Source organism: Equus asinus, chromosome 4, assembly GCF_041296235.1.
Source record: "Equus asinus isolate D_3611 breed Donkey chromosome 4, EquAss-T2T_v2, whole genome shotgun sequence".
Taxonomy (NCBI): domain Eukaryota; kingdom Metazoa; phylum Chordata; class Mammalia; order Perissodactyla; family Equidae; genus Equus; species Equus asinus.
In genome coordinates this window covers 94,471,905-94,490,733 of record NC_091793.1, presented here as the reverse complement: position 1 = coordinate 94,490,733, position 18,829 = coordinate 94,471,905, and the positions used below count along the sequence as shown (strand labels likewise).

The 18,829-nt window shown below is 40.3% G+C and overlaps 1 protein-coding gene across 11 annotated transcripts in view; it reads right to left on the bottom strand.

Moving 5' to 3' along the window:
• FMNL2 (formin like 2) overlaps positions 1–18,829 on the bottom strand; it is a 292,532-nt gene that overhangs the window by 110,296 nt on the left and 163,407 nt on the right. For all 11 annotated transcript variants that reach the window (XM_070507768.1, XM_070507771.1, XM_070507769.1 and 8 more), the window contains one exon: positions 13,975–14,058. In XM_070507768.1, the coding sequence (XP_070363869.1) occupies positions 13,975–14,058 (84 nt within the window). The remainder of the gene's footprint in view (positions 1–13,974; positions 14,059–18,829) is intronic.

Sequence of the window (18,829 nt, the reverse complement as noted above, 5' to 3'; positions counted from 1 at the left end):
TCATTCTTTATTTAAAGAATTAAAAATTCTGGGAATTGTGTCAGTCTTTCATCAAGGTCTAAGTGTACCTCCATACTTCAAACCACTACTATAACTTCAGGGTCATTTCATAAGATTTGCTTAATCCACCATCTTAATCCAATCCTCCCTACCTCATCTCGCCCAACATATATCCCAGTATCATAAATGTATACATATTCACTTTCTAAAACATAAAAAACAAAAGCAACGTGTGCTAACAACCTGAAAACCTAAATCTTAAACCCAAGCTCCAGCTGGAAACGTCATGGTTTCTCCTTAGCTCTTTCATCACAATTTCAAATCTAACATAATAAACACACACATACCCCTTCTAATCAGCCTCATGTAGTTCTTTTCATCTTCAGATCACAAGATTAAGCCAACAATAGTTTCAATCTGTAATCCACATGGTCAAAATCAGTCATATAATCAAGCTCTCAGACAATACCTGACGAGGATGAGCTGAGCAGGAGATGGAAGCAGCTTTCTTCCAAATTGGCCATTGCTAAGGACATCTACTGGCTGTGACAGATATGTGTAAGCACAATACCCAATCTATCAGGAGTGTTCATTTTATAGGGTTTTAGATGGACTTGGGAAGTTATATCTGAAAATACGTGCACACATATCAAGAGCAGAGTGGTTGTGTCAAAGTTCTTATGAAGACAACTAGCAATGGCTTTACGGGGAACAAACATCTGCTTAGTGACGGTATTTCTAGTACCTGAGGATGCTACTGCAAGCCTTGGTCTCGACCACAGCTAGAATCCACCATGATGATGGAGAATACACACAGTCTTTGCCCCTACATACAGCTGTCTATTTCTCACAAAAACCCAAACCAAATTTCTAGTTCATTCTCTTGCAGTCTCCCTGAACCCCCAACATCTCTAGTATAATTAGAAATCAAAATCAATTCACCTCATATTTCTGCTATTTAAGTGAAACCACCAAAATGCTATTTCACTACTACAGGAGAAAGACCTTAATTTCCTGAATGACTTAAGAAAATAACTTCTTTTAAAACACTTTACTTGAAAGTTCACCAAGATCTACAGTGAATGTTACAGATAAATAGGAAAGATTATGTGGGCTGAGAGTTCCTTTCCAGAATTTACTTTTAAAATTGTCTTATTTTTTTCAACCTCTTCTTTTGAAAGATTCAGCATTACGTTTTTTTAAAACACTACGGTCATCACATTTAACACATCACTCTTCACAGTGTGTGCTCAATAAATTGCTGAACTCATCGATGAATGGAATGATGAAAAAAGCCAGGATCACACAATGATCCACATCAATCCACTGGCAACTTTTTAAAAAAACTTTTCCAAACCATTATGTACTTTTTAACATAAAAATATTCAGAATTTTTTAGTATCAGCTCACTCACTTGCTGGCTAACATCCAGAAGGCCATCTGACTTCTCTTTTTCATGAAGTTAAACAAAAAAAACAGCCTTCTGTGGCAAAGGTTGTGTTAAATGTCCAAATGTTGAAACAATGTAAAGTAGTATTTGTATTACTTAGTAGAAATTCTTCGATAACACACCTTAAAAAAATCACTTATTTTCTAAAAGATAAAGTCAAAGGTCCTCAGTCTAGCCCATATGCACATGAAATTGGCTCTATGATTCTTCCCTTCCTGTAACAGCCTTCTCAAGTTTATAAAAGATGCTCAAACAATAAAGTTTACGTCTAAGCCAGCTCAGGCAATTAAGTTGCTGTACAGGAGGGTGAGGGCGAGGGAAGAAATCTACGGTTTCATTTGTATTCATTATCAGGCAGGAAGGCAGGCAACGTGATGGTCATTTTGGCAAAAGCTAACCTAAAAGCTTCAAATCAGACTGAGCCCTGGGCTACTTCCTCTGGCTGTTGATGCCAAATAGCACTTCTGACAGAGTGTTTATGTCAAGCTACCCAAAAGGATTAGTTTAAAAAGGAAAAGTTCTGAGGCTGGCCCCGTGACCTGGTGGTTGAGTTTGGTGTGCTCCACTTCGGTGGCCAGGGTTCAGTTCCTGGCCACGGACCTACACCTTGTCAGCAGCCATGCTGTGATGGTGACCCACATACAAAATAAAGGGAGACTGGCACAGATGTTAGCTCAGGGCAAATCTTCCTCAAGCAAAAAGAGGAAGATTGGCAACAGATATTAGCTCAGGGTGAATGGTTCTTACCAAAAAATAAAAATAATAAAAAGAACGGGGCCGGCCCTGTGACCGAGTGGTTGGGTTCGCACACTCCACTTTGGCAGCCCAGAGTTTCGCCGGTTCGGATCCTGGGCATGGACACGGCACTGCTCATCGGGCCATGCTGAGGCGGCGTTCTGCATGCCACAGCTAGAAGGACCCACTACTAAAAATGTGCAACTGTGTACCAGGGGGGCTTTGGGGAGAAAAAGAAAAAAATTAAAAAAGATCTTTAAAAGTAAATAAATAAATAATAATAATAAAAAGGAATAATTCCCCACTTCTTTAGCTTACCTTCTCCCTTTTTTCTGCCCTCACCTCTCAATCCCTGTGGAATAGGCCAGCATCTTTTCTCCTCACCATAAAAACTGTATGATAAAGGCAATCTCTGGAAGAAGAACGATATAAACTCCCTTCTAGGTTCAGACTCAATCTTCCACTACTCCACAGATAGTAAATGCTAGAAATCTCCACATAAAGAGAGCTGGCACCTGCTCCTCTGATTGCTTCTCCAGCGTTTTCGAATCAGACACGTGGAATGAGTCTTAACAGAAAGGAAACTTCACTTTCAGGAAGGAAACTGGAAAGAAACTGTCTTCTTTTAACACCTGCTAACTCAATACCCTGCTCTCAGGTTCGGAGACTTCAAGAAAAGGAAGACAGTCCCTTTAAAATCTCAAGCAGAAGATAACCCAGAGACATTTTTTCTTTTTTTAAGTTTGGCAAAAATGCACGTCCCATCGCCAATTCACGCCTGGCATGCTGCTGGAACTCAGAACAAACAGATTGGTACTCCCAGCCATTCAGAGTCTCTTGCTGACTCAAAGTATTACATGAGGTATCTGTTTTGGGAAAACTCAGATCCATAACCTCTCACTTCTCTCTGCTTCCCTCAGCTGTACAACTAAACGCTTATTCAATGAATAAGTTTATGAATACGTAAATAAAAGCAAGTTTTAATATTGACTACAACCTAAAACAAATGAAACTATCAGACTATCAAAAGTGGTAATCATGGCAGAGACTAGCTGTTTACGAAACGCTTTCCTCTCTTTCCTGGGTGTGCAGCTGGTCTATATGGTTCATCCTCCGTTGCAGGTCTAGCCAGCGGAGTAAGACTGCCGGTGATACATGCCACTTCCAGGCCTGGCCCAGAAAACTCCCGAGGTATGCACCTAGGGGTTCTGTCTTCCTTTGCTTGGAGACAACCCCTGGGGTGAAGCTGAAGCTCTCTGTTGAAAAGAGCCTTACCTGGGTGCCTGGTTCATTCAGTAGAATTTAACCCTTGATGAGCAACAATACCAACTTGGATTGTCATGTGAATGACAAGCTCATTATGTAAATCATTATTTATCTTGGCCTCTGTAGTGGGTTGAATGTTGGCCCCAAAAAGATAAGTCCATGTTCTAACTCTAACCAGTGAATGTGACCATATTTGGAAAAAAGGTCTTTGCAGATGTAAGTTCAGGATCTTGAGATGAGATCATCCTGGATGATCCCGGTAGGCTCTAAATCCAAAAATAAGTGTCCTTGTAAGAAGGACAGAAGACGGGCCAGCCTGGTGGCGCAGCGGTTAAGTGCACGTTCCGCTTCAGCAGCCTGGGGTTCACCAGTTCTGATCCCGGGTGCAGACATGGCACCTCTTGGCAAGCCATGCTGTGGTAGGAGCCCTACACATAAAGTAGAGGAACATGGGCATGGATGTTAGCTCAGGGCCAGACTTCCTCAGCAAAAAGAGGAGGACTGGCAGCAGTTAGCTCAGGGCTAATCTTCCTCAAAAAAAAAAAAAAAAAACAAGGACAGAGGAAAAGAAATAGACACAGGGAGAAGAGGGAAAGGCCATGTGAAGACTTCTGGAGGCAGAGACTGGAGTTAGGCTGCCACAAGCCAAGGAATGCACAGAGCCACGGGAAGCTGGAAAGAGGCAAGGCAGGACTCTCCCCTAGAGCCTTTGCAGGGAACACAGCCCAGCCAACATCTTGACTCCAGACTTCTGGCCTCCAGAACTGTGACAAAATACTTTGCGTTGTTTCAAGCCACCAAGTTTGTGGTAATTTGTTACGACAACCCTAGGAAACTAACCCAGCATCTACTTGTTGTCCTATGGTTACTCTAACTTACCCTGGAAGTTAAAACACAGACGGTGTCTATTTCAAGTGACCTCAGACCACAGGACTCATCATATCTTTAACAGGATGCATTTTGGGGACACACAACTACAAAAAATATTTATCCTCATTCAGTAATTTTAGTTAGTAACGTTTTTAGTTAGTAATGATATTGGTGGTGTTATTTTGAAATTTTTTATATTATAGGAAAAGACAATTGCAGTTAGGAATCATATTTCAGTGAAAAATGATAATTATAAAATCAAAGAAATTAAGTAAATTAATATTAAAAATTAATTTGGAAATATCAACATCAACTCACAACTTTTAGACATATATTTTCAAGGTCTAGACAATTAAACTGAGAAGCAAATTCACCCAGCAGCTGTGACAACCTCCAGTGCTCACATTCTCATCTCTAATACCATCCACCACTAGAAAGAACAGGGCTCCTTGGAGAAATGTCTTATTCAAGTAAAGTACAGGTTAAGCCAAAGAGGTGGCTTTTCCACCATAAAACAAGCTCTCCAGGATTAACAGAGTCATGTCAAAATGACACAGGAGCCAGCACGGAGGAATTCCCACACATCAGAGCATCAAATATGTGAGCCTTAAAACTATATATATATCCTACTGATTGAAACATACTATGAAAACCATGTGTTCACTATGACACTCATACTCACAAGAGGAAACCAGGGAAAACTCATTTGTCACCTTTTGAGGTATCTATTAAACCAAATCCTTACTTTGAAAACTGGCACCTGAGAGAAAGAATTACAGGAATACTTATATTCCAGGGTAAACCAAGACCCTGTTGAAAGCTCTAGTTGCTGGATTAATGTAGAAGGGAAATAAAATTATAAAATCATCCTTTTGCAACTCCTAATGAAACTGATTCAGCAGAAGATTATTAATTGGTTTTAAACTCACTAGGTACAAAGCTAGTAGGTAAGTGGATGTATATATGATGCCAAAGTAACACTCCACAGAGTCCCCACCGGGGAAACACAATTATACAACGGAGGGATCAGGCTGTCACCTGATTCCTTGACCAATATTATCTGGTGGTGAGACATCAGACATTGTCTCCTATACATTCCAGACAAAGATGATCAGTATCAATCTATCATGTCTTTACATCTAACTTCTAGTTAACAGGAAATTCAGGAGCTTAGACACTTCTAGGAAATAATCAAGCATATGTAGAAAACAAAACTTTCTACAAAATGGCTTGCCTGGTCTTTTCACTATATGAGCATCATGAATGAAAATCTGTTCCAGATTCAAAGAGACTTAAAGAATGTAACAGCCAGATACAATATGTGACTAATGCTGGAGGAGATTCTTGTGTGAACAAACCAGGTGGAAAGAACATTACGAAAAATTGAGAAATATGAACTGGGCAATAGGTGATAATAAAGAATTATTCATTTTAATTATGATAACTTTAGATTTGGATACAAGAGAAAGTGCTCACTGTTATAATATGCTGAATTTAAATAAATAAATAAACCAGAAAACAAAATACCTAATGCACAGCCAAAGGAAGGATTACAAAGAGGGGGAAGACCAAGTATGAAAATGATAAAAGAAAAACACCAAGAGTTTGAAAGACAGAATTTTAAAAAAATTAAACAGATTGCAAAAACCTAGCAATGATTTAAAAATAGCATTTCAACATACCACAGAACTATGGAACTCGAGTAAAAATTCAAACAATTTAACATCAAACAATATTAAATATAGTAAAAATATCAGCCAGCCAGAGGACTGAATAACGGGGAGGGAGAAAAGGAGATGGTTGTCTGCTAACCCAACAGCCGGTAAAGCCAGAATGAAGAGAGTGCGGCTAAATGTGGAATCAAAGTCTGGAACTGGGGGATACAGACTGAAGGCAGATGAAACTGGAGTCTGGGAGCAAGGGGAGCAGGCACAGAGCAAGGCAAAGGCCATTGCTGCATCACTATCTTTTCCTTCAACGTCTTCCCCCTCGTCTATGCGATTCATACACTCACTCAAATGACTAACGTGACAGCCACCAACACTCCAGCAGGCCACAACCTGCCCCCATGTCCCTACTCATTTATTGCCCCTGGTGCTCCAAGGAGAAGCTCTCATTACCCAGAATCTGATGATCCCCAGGAAATAATTTATCATCATCTGTAATATTTGCTTACCTGACAGAAAAGAATGCTAACTGGCTCACAAAAACACAAACATTTAAAAAAAAAAAATCACAGATCTAAGAGCTCTTTTTAGAAAATTTGATTCCAATGATAAACTGGCTTAACTATTGATACAAGTTACCCAATAAATAATTTTCTGGTTTTTTGAAAGAAATGTAAGTGAAGGGTTTAAAAAATAACTATATTCTATTTGTGTGTGTGTAAGGAAGATTGGCCCTGAGTTAACATCTGTTGCCAATTCTCTTTTTGCTTGAGGAAGATCCTCCCTGAACAAACATCTGTGCCAATCTTCCTCTATTTTTTTTGCAAGATGCCACCAAGGCATGCCTTGATGAGCAGTGTGTAGGTCCTCAACACAGGATCTGAACCCACAAACCCTGGGCCACAGAGGCTGAGCACATGAACTTAACCACTACGCCACCAGGCCAGTCCCAAAAATAACCATATTCTTAATGATTAAATACATTCAAATGGTATGGGTCAGTTGTGTTGAAAAAGACGAGAGTAACAACTCTCACTGTAAAGGAGTATCTAGTGTAATGGAGTATAACAGAGTATCTTAGTGCCACTGGCCTGACTCAGCTCTGGCTGGGTGGCAGCAGGGGCCCTCCCCTTTCTCGATCAGGACGTGTGCCAAGCCTTGAGGGCCGAAATCTGATCTCCCTGAAGTGCTTAACACAGGAAGCTGAGTCTAAGTGGGTATGATTTCCTGCCACTTCTTCACTCACCCTTTTTGTTGTTGTCTTTAATCTCCTCCTCCCACATCACTCCATACAAGTGGAGGAAGGGGGAGACCCCATCTCTCACTAAGGCTACAAGCAAAACAGCAGCCAGCCATTAGGGGGCAAGGTTGAGCCATGCCAATCACCCCAAAATATAACAAATCTCACCATCAGCAAGGGCAAAGTCCCAGGGAAGCTTTCTAACCCAGCCCAGGTGTGGAAGCACTAACATTTCGGGACTGGCTCATACACTCATGGAACCTACACCCACAAGCATTAGTCATCCAAAATGTCCTGAATTTTTAACCAATCACTTCCACTTGATCATTAAGCAGAGGCACAGTTACGAACTAAGCCACCCCCACCACCAAAATCATCTAAGAAGCCATAGGATGAAGTCTTGGTGATAGCCCCTTATCAACTGCAATTTTTGTTTCAGTGGATCATTTCCAGGTGCCTAGTGTAACAGAAAATAACTGAAAAGGCTCATGACTGGAGTTTGGAAATGGGTGTCTTGTCTCACTAACTAGCTGGGGTGACCTTGGCACCGGCCTCATCGTCCATTCTCTTGAACCTCAGTTTTATCATCAATAAATTAAGGGGACTCATAAACAGGCAGGAAAGGTAAAAGGACTTCACTTTACTTCTTATGTTCCAATACATTTGATTTTTTTTTTTTTTTTGACAACCATGTGTTAACTTAAAGAGTGGCTTGAAATAAACAGTCTCTAAGGACACTTCCAGATATAATGATCTAAAAGTCTTAAGTTCATTTAGGATCTCTAAAGCTCCCTAAACACAGCCTTTACCCAAACTTGGAGGAAACAGCCAAGACCTCAAAGCCAAACCATGTAGCAGAGGGTCTGTGTTTAGGGAGCAAGCTATGCAGCTTGTGGGTTTTCATCTGCTGTTGTCAAAGCAACTTAATATGTCCAGCTTGTTACTCTCACACTGTCATCTCATGCTTTCATAAAACTTGCCTTGGTGTCTCCAGTGTCCTCCAATTAATGTCCTCATGGGAACTCTGCCCACTTACTACAGCACAGAAGTAAGTTCTCTAGGATGCACCCTGCACCACCCAAGATCCAACAGGGCAGCCTCTCTTTCTTTGGCTTCTATAGCCCCTTTCAGACCAGAGTGAGACAATTCTCACATGTTACTTTAACTTTTGAGACCCACTAGAAGCTCAGGTCATCTATATATTTATGCAAAAATCTAGGACAGGACTAAGGCACATTGCCAGAAGACTGTTATTCTAGAAAGCTCTTTGGGATTTAGTCTCTTACAGATTTTTATTTTGCTCCTAGAATTAGCCAAAGAACTTGATTTTCAGTTGGCCATAGGTAGGTGGAGACAGAGTTTCATTGCAGAAATGCCCATAGAGACTCCTCCACATCAGGCACCCTACTGTTATTAAAGGAGTTACCAGAATTGAGCAGTGAAGAATAGCTTCACTTATCACAAACAAATTACACCAACAGGTAGAGGAAGGTGAGAAAGATTAAGAAACAGCAAACCTCTACTTCCAGGCTCCTTCCTCCACCTACCTTCTCCCTTCTCTTCCTTCTCCACTGTCTCCACAAGTATATCGTTTAATTATTCTCTCCTTCATTCAACACACTTTGAATAAGCACCTATCATGTTTCAGGCACTAAGCAAACTGTCGGAGGTACACAAACAGATGACACATGGCCTGTGCCCTTAAGTAACTCACTCTCGGTGGGGAAGACATATCTAAATACTATTTACAAAACAGAAACAGACTAACGCAACCACAGTAAAGTATGAAAAAGTCGATGAATTATATTCAACTCAACTCACTTTCCCAAGCTGAATCATGACAAAGCATTTTATTTTGACCCTCCGTAATAGATTCTTTGGAGAAAAAGAGATTTGATGCACTGATTTGCACAATGCCCACAGCATATGGAAAATTTAAGTTTCATTATCAGTACAAGGATAATCTTTGTTCACAGTAATCCTGATGTATTATTTTATGTTTCATCATTTCAAGAAGATGACTTAAGAAAGTTTACAACTTCATACAAGGTTTTTTTTAAGTGAGGAAATCAGTGTGGAGGGAAAATGTGGGCAGGAAAAATTAGAGGAAGCCGTGGATGTGGCCGGTAAACAAAACACATGCCACTAAGATACTGTATCCTTGGTAAGGGAAGACCACAAATTTGGCTCTGAGCCTTCCAGCAGCCAAGGAAAAAAATGAGAAACATGACCAGTTCCATGATTCAAAGTGTCCACATGATAATTCTTCATGGAACTGAAGTCTGAAACAGTTTCTCCATAAGTCCTCCAACACTCTTGATCACATACTTCCTCTTGGAATTAAATTGCTGTAATATCCTGTTTCATTTTGCGCACATTGCCTATAACATGTATCTTAAATAGGTAATAATGTATGTGCAGTATTTGCTTAAAAAGAAATAAAAGTAATATTTGTATTCATACACTGTGCACAAAGCATCAGGGTCCAGGGAGTGTCTTGTGTGTCAGATATCAAGGACAACACACCACAGTCACTGTTTGAAGACTTCACAAATAAGACAAGAGGTTTGCCTTGATGTTTTCTTGGACTGAAAATCTATAGCTGTGGCTTTTCCTGACAGCATCACACAACATGCATCTAAACCATAAAGTATGTTTGGGTAACATATGACAGATTCAAAACAATAAATCGCCCTTGAATCTTTTGAAGACAAGTTGACAATAAAAAACAATAACGGTACGAATATTTAATATCTGGGCCCCTCAGCAGTAGCAGTAGCAGCCGCACCATTTACAAAGTACCTACCATACGTCAGATGTTATTCTACATCCTCTGCATATATTGCCTTCCATCTTCAAAATAGTTTAAGAATGTTAGTTTTAACTACATTTTTACCAATGAGGAAAAAATGAAGATCATTAAGCGGCACATATATTTATTTTTAAATTGTATATTATAAATTTTCCAACATACACAAAAGTTGAGAGTATACTACAATAGATTCCCAACATAACCCACTACGAAGATTCAGCAGTTATCAAGATTTCTCCACATTTTCTTTATCTATCCCTTTTTTCTTTTGTTGAAGTATTTTACAGCAAACTCCAGTCATATCATTTCACTCCTATATCAGTGTATATTTCTTAAAAAATAAGGACAGATTCTTCTATAATCACAGTGCCAAAACCAAACCCAACAAAGTCAACAATAATTTCTTGGAATCATCTAATAATTTCTTTGGAGTGACTAATCAAATATCCCCAATTTTCTCCAAAAGTCTTTTGATAGTTAGGTTGTTTGGATTAGGATCCAAAGAAGATCCACAGAAACATTTAGTCATTTCTCTGAGGTTCTCTTCTTTTCCTATCTCTGATTGCTGTAGAAGCAAATGTCTTGTTCATTGAGATGTAACAAATATCACAAAATTCACACTTTTAAAGTGTACAATTTTAATATGGTCACAAGGCTATGCAACTACCACCACTATGTAATTTGGTGTAATTTTTGTCACACTAAAAAGAAACCTGCACCCACTCGCAGTCACTCCCCATTCTTGTTCCCAGTCTCTGGCAAGCATTAATCTACTTTCTGTCTCTGTGGATTTTTCTATTCCGGACATTTCATATAAATGGAATCATAAAAGCAAACATATTTTGAATGTCCATCAGGTGAGATATCATAGACAGATATAGGTTAGGTACCAAATACATATGTATATACATATGACATGGTCCATGTAGATAACAAATAAGATTAACATTCACTCAATAAACACCAATAAATTAAATTTGTAATAAGAACAGTACATTATGGATGCTTTAGGGTCATGGTTTTTATCTTTTCCTTCACAAACACACATTAGAGAAATAATATTCACGTGTGAGACACACTATTGGGTTACCCATATGTGACAAAAAGTCTAGTTTTCTGCTGGCCACAATTCTCACAATGACTAACATCTAACCACAAACAATCGTTCACCACAGTGGGGACATGGGTAGGCGAGGCTCAGAGCTGTGCTGCAGCTCCCTGGCTTTCTCTCCCTCTCAGGAAAGAACACCAGAATGCAAGACTGAGACACTGAGACAAGCCGTATTTTTTCTTTTTAGTATATCATTCACCCACTTGAGCACTTTGTGAGGAAAGGAGTCGAGCGTAGTGGTTAGAGAGCAGTAGTAGCGAGTACAGACCCCAGAACATGCGTATCTTCCAGAATCAGACCACCTATGCCACTTTACCACCAAACAGCTGTGTGACCCTGAGCATGACTTAATCTCTAAGTCTCCATTCTCCCTAAATGTCAAATGTAGATACTAATAAGCATGACTGCTTTGAAGATTAAACACAAAGCTCTTATCAAGACAATCTAGGGGCTGTGCAGGTGGCGCAGCGGTTAAGTTCGCACGTTCCGCTCCTGCAGCCTGGGGTTCACGGGTTCGGATCCTGGGTGCAGACCTATGCACTGCTCATTAAGCCTGCTGTGGCAGGCATCCCACATATAAAGCAGAGGAAGACAAGGATGGATATTAGCTCAGGGCCAGCCTTCCTTAGCAAAAGGAGGAGGATTGGCAGCAGATGTTAGCTCAGGGCTAATCTTCCTCAAAGAAAAAGATTCTGCTTACTAAATGCTAGCTACTGGTAACAATAATAGTTACTATTATCATTTCACTATTATTAACAAATCCCCCATGACCCCTCAGAACTGATGGAAGTCACTCTAGTTTGGAGCTTTCAGCACATATTGAAGTGACTGCTAGAGAGGAACAGAGGAAGTGGCTCAATTCTCCATGTCCCAGCGTATTAACATTTAAGGGCAGTAACCACCTGAACTTTGACGATGTGAAAATCAGACACATAATTACATAACCAATTGCCCTCCCCCCCCCCCCGCCCCCGCCCCGGCCTCAAGATCCCCTAAGCCCCACCATCAACCCTATGAAGCTACTTTCAGTCTGAGAGAAGAGAACAGCTCTTAGAAATCTTCCATCATTAGCAGTCTTCCCCTTCTGGCATGTTGGAGATGCAAAAATAAATAATTCAATAAAGCCAGAAAGGAGTAGGACAGATTGAGCTGCCAGTGAATCCCTCAAGTCTGAGGAAGGAAGGAAGTTGAGCCCTTGCTCACGGTGCTAACCAAGGGCCACCGAGGCAGGCTCCCTCTGCCTGTGCTCTCTGCGCCATCCTATCTGGCATCTGTAGAATTTTCCACCCACCTTGGACCTCCCTCACTTGTGTGATTACCTTTCCTTTACATTAATTACCCCTATTATCTTTGTTCAATGGCATCATGAAATCACTGTTCCTTGCAGTAAGAGGTTTAGATAATACTCATGAAAAACTCTCTCAAGGAAGGGGATTATAAATGTCAGCAAAATTTTATTCTTTTGCATCGTGGTCACATAAGCAGTAAGCTTCCTCAGTTTCTATCTACTCTTGGTGCTCAAACATAGCACCGAAAAGAGAGGGTGATTTTACCCCCAGTTCATTACTGTTTCAGTTTAGGGGCTAAGGTAAAACAACACACAATGAGCACTTCAGAAGCTCCATGTGAACCACAGGCGTCTATTTCTTAGGGAACACGGACCCTTTACCTGCGGGGAACAGAAAACCCCTCTCCTCCCCTGACACATTTTGTCCCCACAGTAGAGACCAAGCGAGCTGTGCCAGGAGGAATTAGCACACTTCTCAGAAATTTTCAGGGTGGCAGGGGTGGGAGGGACACAACTACCCTGAAGCTCATGGCACAAAATAAAAGAGCTAATACACGGAGCCCACTCTCAACTTTATGACCTTTGTAAGGTTTAAAACAACTATAGCCCGTACCTCGACCTGGAAGGAAATGCAAAAAAAACGACTACCAATTACAACGGAATACTACGTATCATTGAAAAGAATGAGGCAGAGGATATACACCAGTGAATGGATGCAGTCAAGAATGTGTGCATTCATATCTTTTTTGTTTTTTAAAGAAAAACATTTTTTAAAAAACTGGAAGGAGATACTTCAAAGTCTTACCAGTGGATCTTTAAGATACAGAATTTGGAGGGTACTGAGAATTTCACTTTTTATTTTATAACCCTCTGAAGAGCATGAATTTGTTATAATGAGTTAACAATAAAATGAAACAACTGGAGAACTGCTAAAATATGAAATAATGTTTCATCCACCCAAGCAAGGTTTCTATATAAACAATTCACCTTCTTGCATGAATATACATCAATATACACACATAGGAAAGCCAACTAAACTAGAATAAACTGCTACGTAGGGTAAACAGAAAACCAGATCATCTGAATTTGGTTTGCCCACTTGAACAGACTGCACAGAAAATCTAACTACCAAATATTTGAAAATAAAGGAGAGAATTAAAATAATTCAAGAATAAAAGATGTCATTTTCTAACTTTTCTTTTGCTCATAAGAAACAGAAAGGCAAAGAGACAAGCCAGCCCTGATGGTCTAGCGGTTCAACTTCGGCGTTCCCACTGCTTTGGCAGCCCAGGTTCGCTTCCCAGGCACAGAACCACACCACCCGTCTGTCAGTTGCCATGCAGTGGTGGTGGCTCACATAGAAGAACTAGAAGAACTTACAACTAGGACATACAACCATGCACGGGGGCTTTGGGGAGGAAAAAAATACAAAACGGAAATCCATGTGTCACTTAGAAAGAGTCTAATATATTTAAGGGAGGACACCCAGTTCTCTTCTTACAGTATTTCCTGATGAAAGCATCACTGTTTCTTACCTGATCACAAATCAGCTCCCACTTTTTCTCGTTGTCATACTGCCGCAGTAACCTGGCTTTGTCAGGGGGTAGGTTCATAGCATTCTGTGGAAAAAAAAAAAGGGAAGAGAGATGTCACATTCCACAACAGGCTGCTATGGCCAACTCATAAGCAGACCAAAGAATACTACTGTGATTCTCTTATGACTTGTTTCCAATTTTCAGCATCTGATTAAACTGAAACACCCTACAAAAGTCATTTAAACATCAAATTGGTTTAATGGGGGAGAGAAACTAAAGTCCTACATTGGGGCATTGAGGTGGCCTGCTCTGAACTGCAGGCTTGCATTTTGGCAGAGGTAATGCATTATTTCTTCATTTAATGGCGGGCTCCCATTCTACTCAACAAAAGGTCAAAAGAAGTTGCTTAAAAAGCATCGCCCCAATTTCTTTTTAGAGCACTGCAGCCCCACCAGACACAGAACAGAAAACACCAAAAGAAAACCCAACGACCAGACCGTTGATAGACATCATCAACTTTTACTCACTCTGATAGACAACTAAGAGTAAAAGAACAAAAATTTTTCTAAAAACACTGAAAACAGTGCAAATGTTTATTGTCCCTCTCTGAGATGACAGCACTCCTTCAAGATATATGCTAACATGAGCGGCCACAAGTCTCAGTTTAGCTCTATAGGTTTATGAAGTTGGGTTTGCAGTGAGAAGCTGACCATAAGCTAAAAGAGATTTCTAGACATCAGTGCTCATATAAACCCACCTCTGTCAATACACACATCTTCTGCAGTGCTGGCCACGGCTTTTCCCAGGTATGTTCAAATGTTATTAGGCTAACACCCCAAATAATCAATCATACACATTTTCAACATACTCAGCTTGGGTATGAGGTGAGATCTTTGGCCACAGAACATGGCAGAGTGTGAGAGCCCCAGAAGGAATTCCTATCTGTTCCCTTGGCCTCCCTGAAGTCCCCATGCTCTAAACAATTATATTAAGTAGTCAATAAATGTCTTCCATCTAGTAACTGTCCTGTCCATCCCCTTGTGGCAACACTGTAAATCATACCTATCCTAAAATAAACAACACAGCTCCTTGCCTGGGTCAATATTCGAGCAGGCAAATGCAAAGGTCTTGAACTTTTAATGCTCAAGCCCCTAGCTCTCCAGATGACTTGACTTATAGAGAATCAACTCCCCTTGCCACAGTTACTGTCTCATGACATCCAGTGAAATAAATCTAATAGAGGCAAGGGTGGGTGAGTTATTCTGACTTAATGTCAGAGAATTAACTTTTGATGATTTTGACAGATATAACTCAAGCATTTTCCCTTAAACTCAATTGAGCGTCCAGACTGGTATGCCTAAGTAGGTGGTAGATATATACCACTTACAATTTTAATCTAACCCATTTCAATCCAACAACCTGTCTTCAGAATTTTAAATTTTTTAATTATCCCCCAAAGCTGACAACATAATTAGAAGAGTTTTGGACTTCAGAGTTTTCAATGGTACTGCCAAGGCTTCCCCACAGAAATATCTAAAATAGGAAAACTATTTTCCTATGGCCTATCTGAACTAGAATGGAAAATATCTAGTATTTATTTGTTATCACAACTTTACAAGGTTAAACAACCACTCTGGGATATGGCAAAGGAGAATTACATGTATATCTTTCTGAGGGAGCCCATGTTATTGACCATTAAATAACCAGCCCATCATCACTTATCTGTTCCCTAGAGATGGACTGTTTCCTCTTACACTGATTTTGACCCTCATGTTAGCGCCCCTGGGTATGATTATGCATTAAATGAGAACCATAAGATGACAAGGTAAGTTAAATGAGTTTTTCTCTGTCTTTATTAATTTCTTGTGATATAGAGAGGATAAGAAAAGGGACACCCGAACTCCTACAAGATGCCACTAGTATGAGGCACTTTGAATACATAATCTCATGTAATCTTCGTAACAAGCCAATAGGACAGATGCAACTTTCCCCATTTTACATATAGGGAAAAAGACCTAGGAGAACTCGGTTAACTCGCTCAAGGTTGGACAGTTTTATAGGAGCAAAAACAGGACCTAAACTTAGTCTGTTAGCCTCCCAAGGACAAACCCTGAAAATGCCACAGAGCTTTTTTTTTTTTTTCCTGGCAGCAAGGCAAAATGGCAGATAACTGACTTTCCATTAGTACTCTACTAGACACTCACATGGAAGCAGTTTGCAAACAGTGCCACAGGAATTAGATGCAAGCCCTGCTCCCACTGCAAAGAGAAAGCCAAGATGCTCCTTTCTAGATCAGTTTTTGTTTTAACGAAGCAGTCTTTCGTTCAACAAATGTTTATGAAGCACCACGCTTGTACAAGCACTGTGCGCCACGGCACAGTGAGGAGCCAAAGAGATGTGATCCCGTGGACAATCGTATTACGGTGGGGCAGACGCAGATGAAACAAACTAATTTTCTAAAATTCTAAGTCTTGATAGAGATTATCAGAGGGCAACTTTAAATTGGATGGTCTAGAAAGACCTCTTAGGAAAAAGTAACCATTAAGATGAGTCCTGAAAATGAGTGAGCCAGGTAAAGAGTGGATGACAGTATTCCAGGCAGAGGGAACAGGGGAAAGATGCTAAGGCAGAAAACAGCTTGGCACATCAAAAAGCTGCAAGACAGTCAGCACAGCTGGAGAAAAAGTAAAAGAGAGGGAATGACAGACTGATAAAGTTGGAGAGGTGAGGCAGGGCTATATCATGCCCAGTCACGTAGGCTAGAGTAAATACTTTTTATTTTATCTAAAGTGCAGTGGGAAGCCATTGGTGGCTTGTAAGCATGAGATGACATAATCAAGTTATGTTTTACAAAGATTACTGCAGGTGTTATGAGGAGAACCGATGAGAAAGAGCCGAAGTAGAAGCAGGGAGGCTGGTCAGAAGCCCAGGGCAGTAGTTCAAATGAATGATGGTGGCTCGGACAAGGCTGATGGCACATCAAATGAAGAAAGGTGGGTAGACGTCAGAAATATTAAGTGAAATGGATTAGACTTAAGGGCTGAGGGAGGATGTCAAGAATTAAATACTTTGCTTCAATCTTGAGTCACTAGGTGAATGGTGATCCATTTAATGAGAAGGGCACTTTGCAAAAGGCGGTGCAGATCTGGAGGAGGTGGTGAACAACAAGATTTCTAAATGGCCCTGTTTAGGTCTGAGATACCTATGAGACATCCAAGAGAATAGTCAAGCAGGCAGAGAGAGACACGATTCTGGAGGTTAGAAGAAAGGTCTGCATTTTCCTGAACAAAAAGAGTCTTAAGAAGTCTTCTTGAGCCTGATGACTAGTTATTGTCAGGAAAAGTCATTCAACATCAATACATCAAAACTGAAGTTGCACTTGGTAATCATTCACCAAGCATCTAAAATAACCCCTTCCACGGGACAAGCCTCTGAGCTACTCAGGCATATATTGCACAGCTTAATAATTCTACAGGGATCATGAGGAAGCAGCTCTATTTAAAATCAGACACTCCACAGAGGCCTGGCTAAAGTTTAGGGATGTTGTGATTAGCTGGTAATAACTGCCCTTAAACATTTTTAGCATGAACTCATTCCTTTTGTGCTGTTTAGGGCAGGACTCTGGAGTCCAAGTTAAATGTTTGTGCAGGTAATTCATGAGAGTCCAAACTATTTTCTGAGGAAAACACTGGCTCTATCTCTAGGTCCCCTTGCTGCCTCTATAAATAAAGGACTGTTCCTTTATTTGGCTGAAAATGTAAATCAACCTCCAAGTTTTCCTAATACAGTGACAACTCTGCCTCATCCATACTTTGTAATATGGATTACAAATTCCTTCCTTTCATCCATTGATCCATCCAGTATTTACTGGCCTTTGACTACATGCCAGAATATTCACACTGTAGGCACAGGAGAGAATTTAATCATGAAGTCGTTGCACGCAAGTACATGCCAAAAGTCCATTGAAGACATATGACATTTGAGTTTAAAAGTTTAGCGGATGTTAATTATTTCTAGATTGTACGAATTCCTAGCTAAAATAAATTACACGACCTGAGGGCATTCTTTCTGTAAGGAATGTCCCCTTCCTTCCTTTCAACTTGACAAACTTTTTTTTTTTTTTTTTTTTGCTGAGGAAGATTCCCCCTGAGCTAACATCTGCTGCCAATCTTCCTCTTTTTGTATGGAAGTCACCGCCACAACATGGCCACTGACATGGGTTCCCACACCTGGGGAACCAAACCTGGACTGCCAAAGTGGAGGGTGCTGAACTTAACCACTAGGCCACCAGGGCTGGCCCATGGCAAACTTTCAAGAATCAGTTCAAACATCATTTATCGTTAGAACCTTCTCCCAACTACTCCAGGAAGACATACCCTTTTCACTGGGCTCCAATGGTACTGGATACGTGTCTCCATTATAGCAACTTGCACACTATATTCTAATAATCTGGTTGCCTACCTAATTCCCCACTGGACTAAGTACTTCAAGGACAATTTTTTTTGTTAATTCCCAATGTCTGGCACAGTATGTGGCAAACAGTAGGCACTAAGCAGGCTGTTGACTAAATGAAAAGCAAACTAACTCAGTCATACTGTTCAGTCTGAGAATATCTTCACTGATTTAGCATTTATGCTTCAGCTATTAACAAAGTCTATACCCAAAGAGCATCTCTGTTTATTACAAAACCTCCATCAATGATAATATCTATTACTCATTAGTAATTATCTTGCAAACAGGAATTCATGAGGGAAAAAAATCTTCAAGTTCTATTCTAGCAACATTTCTGTGAAAAGAAAAATGATGTTTTAGGCATTCTTCTGCCAAATATAATAAATCATGAAATCTGAACTTT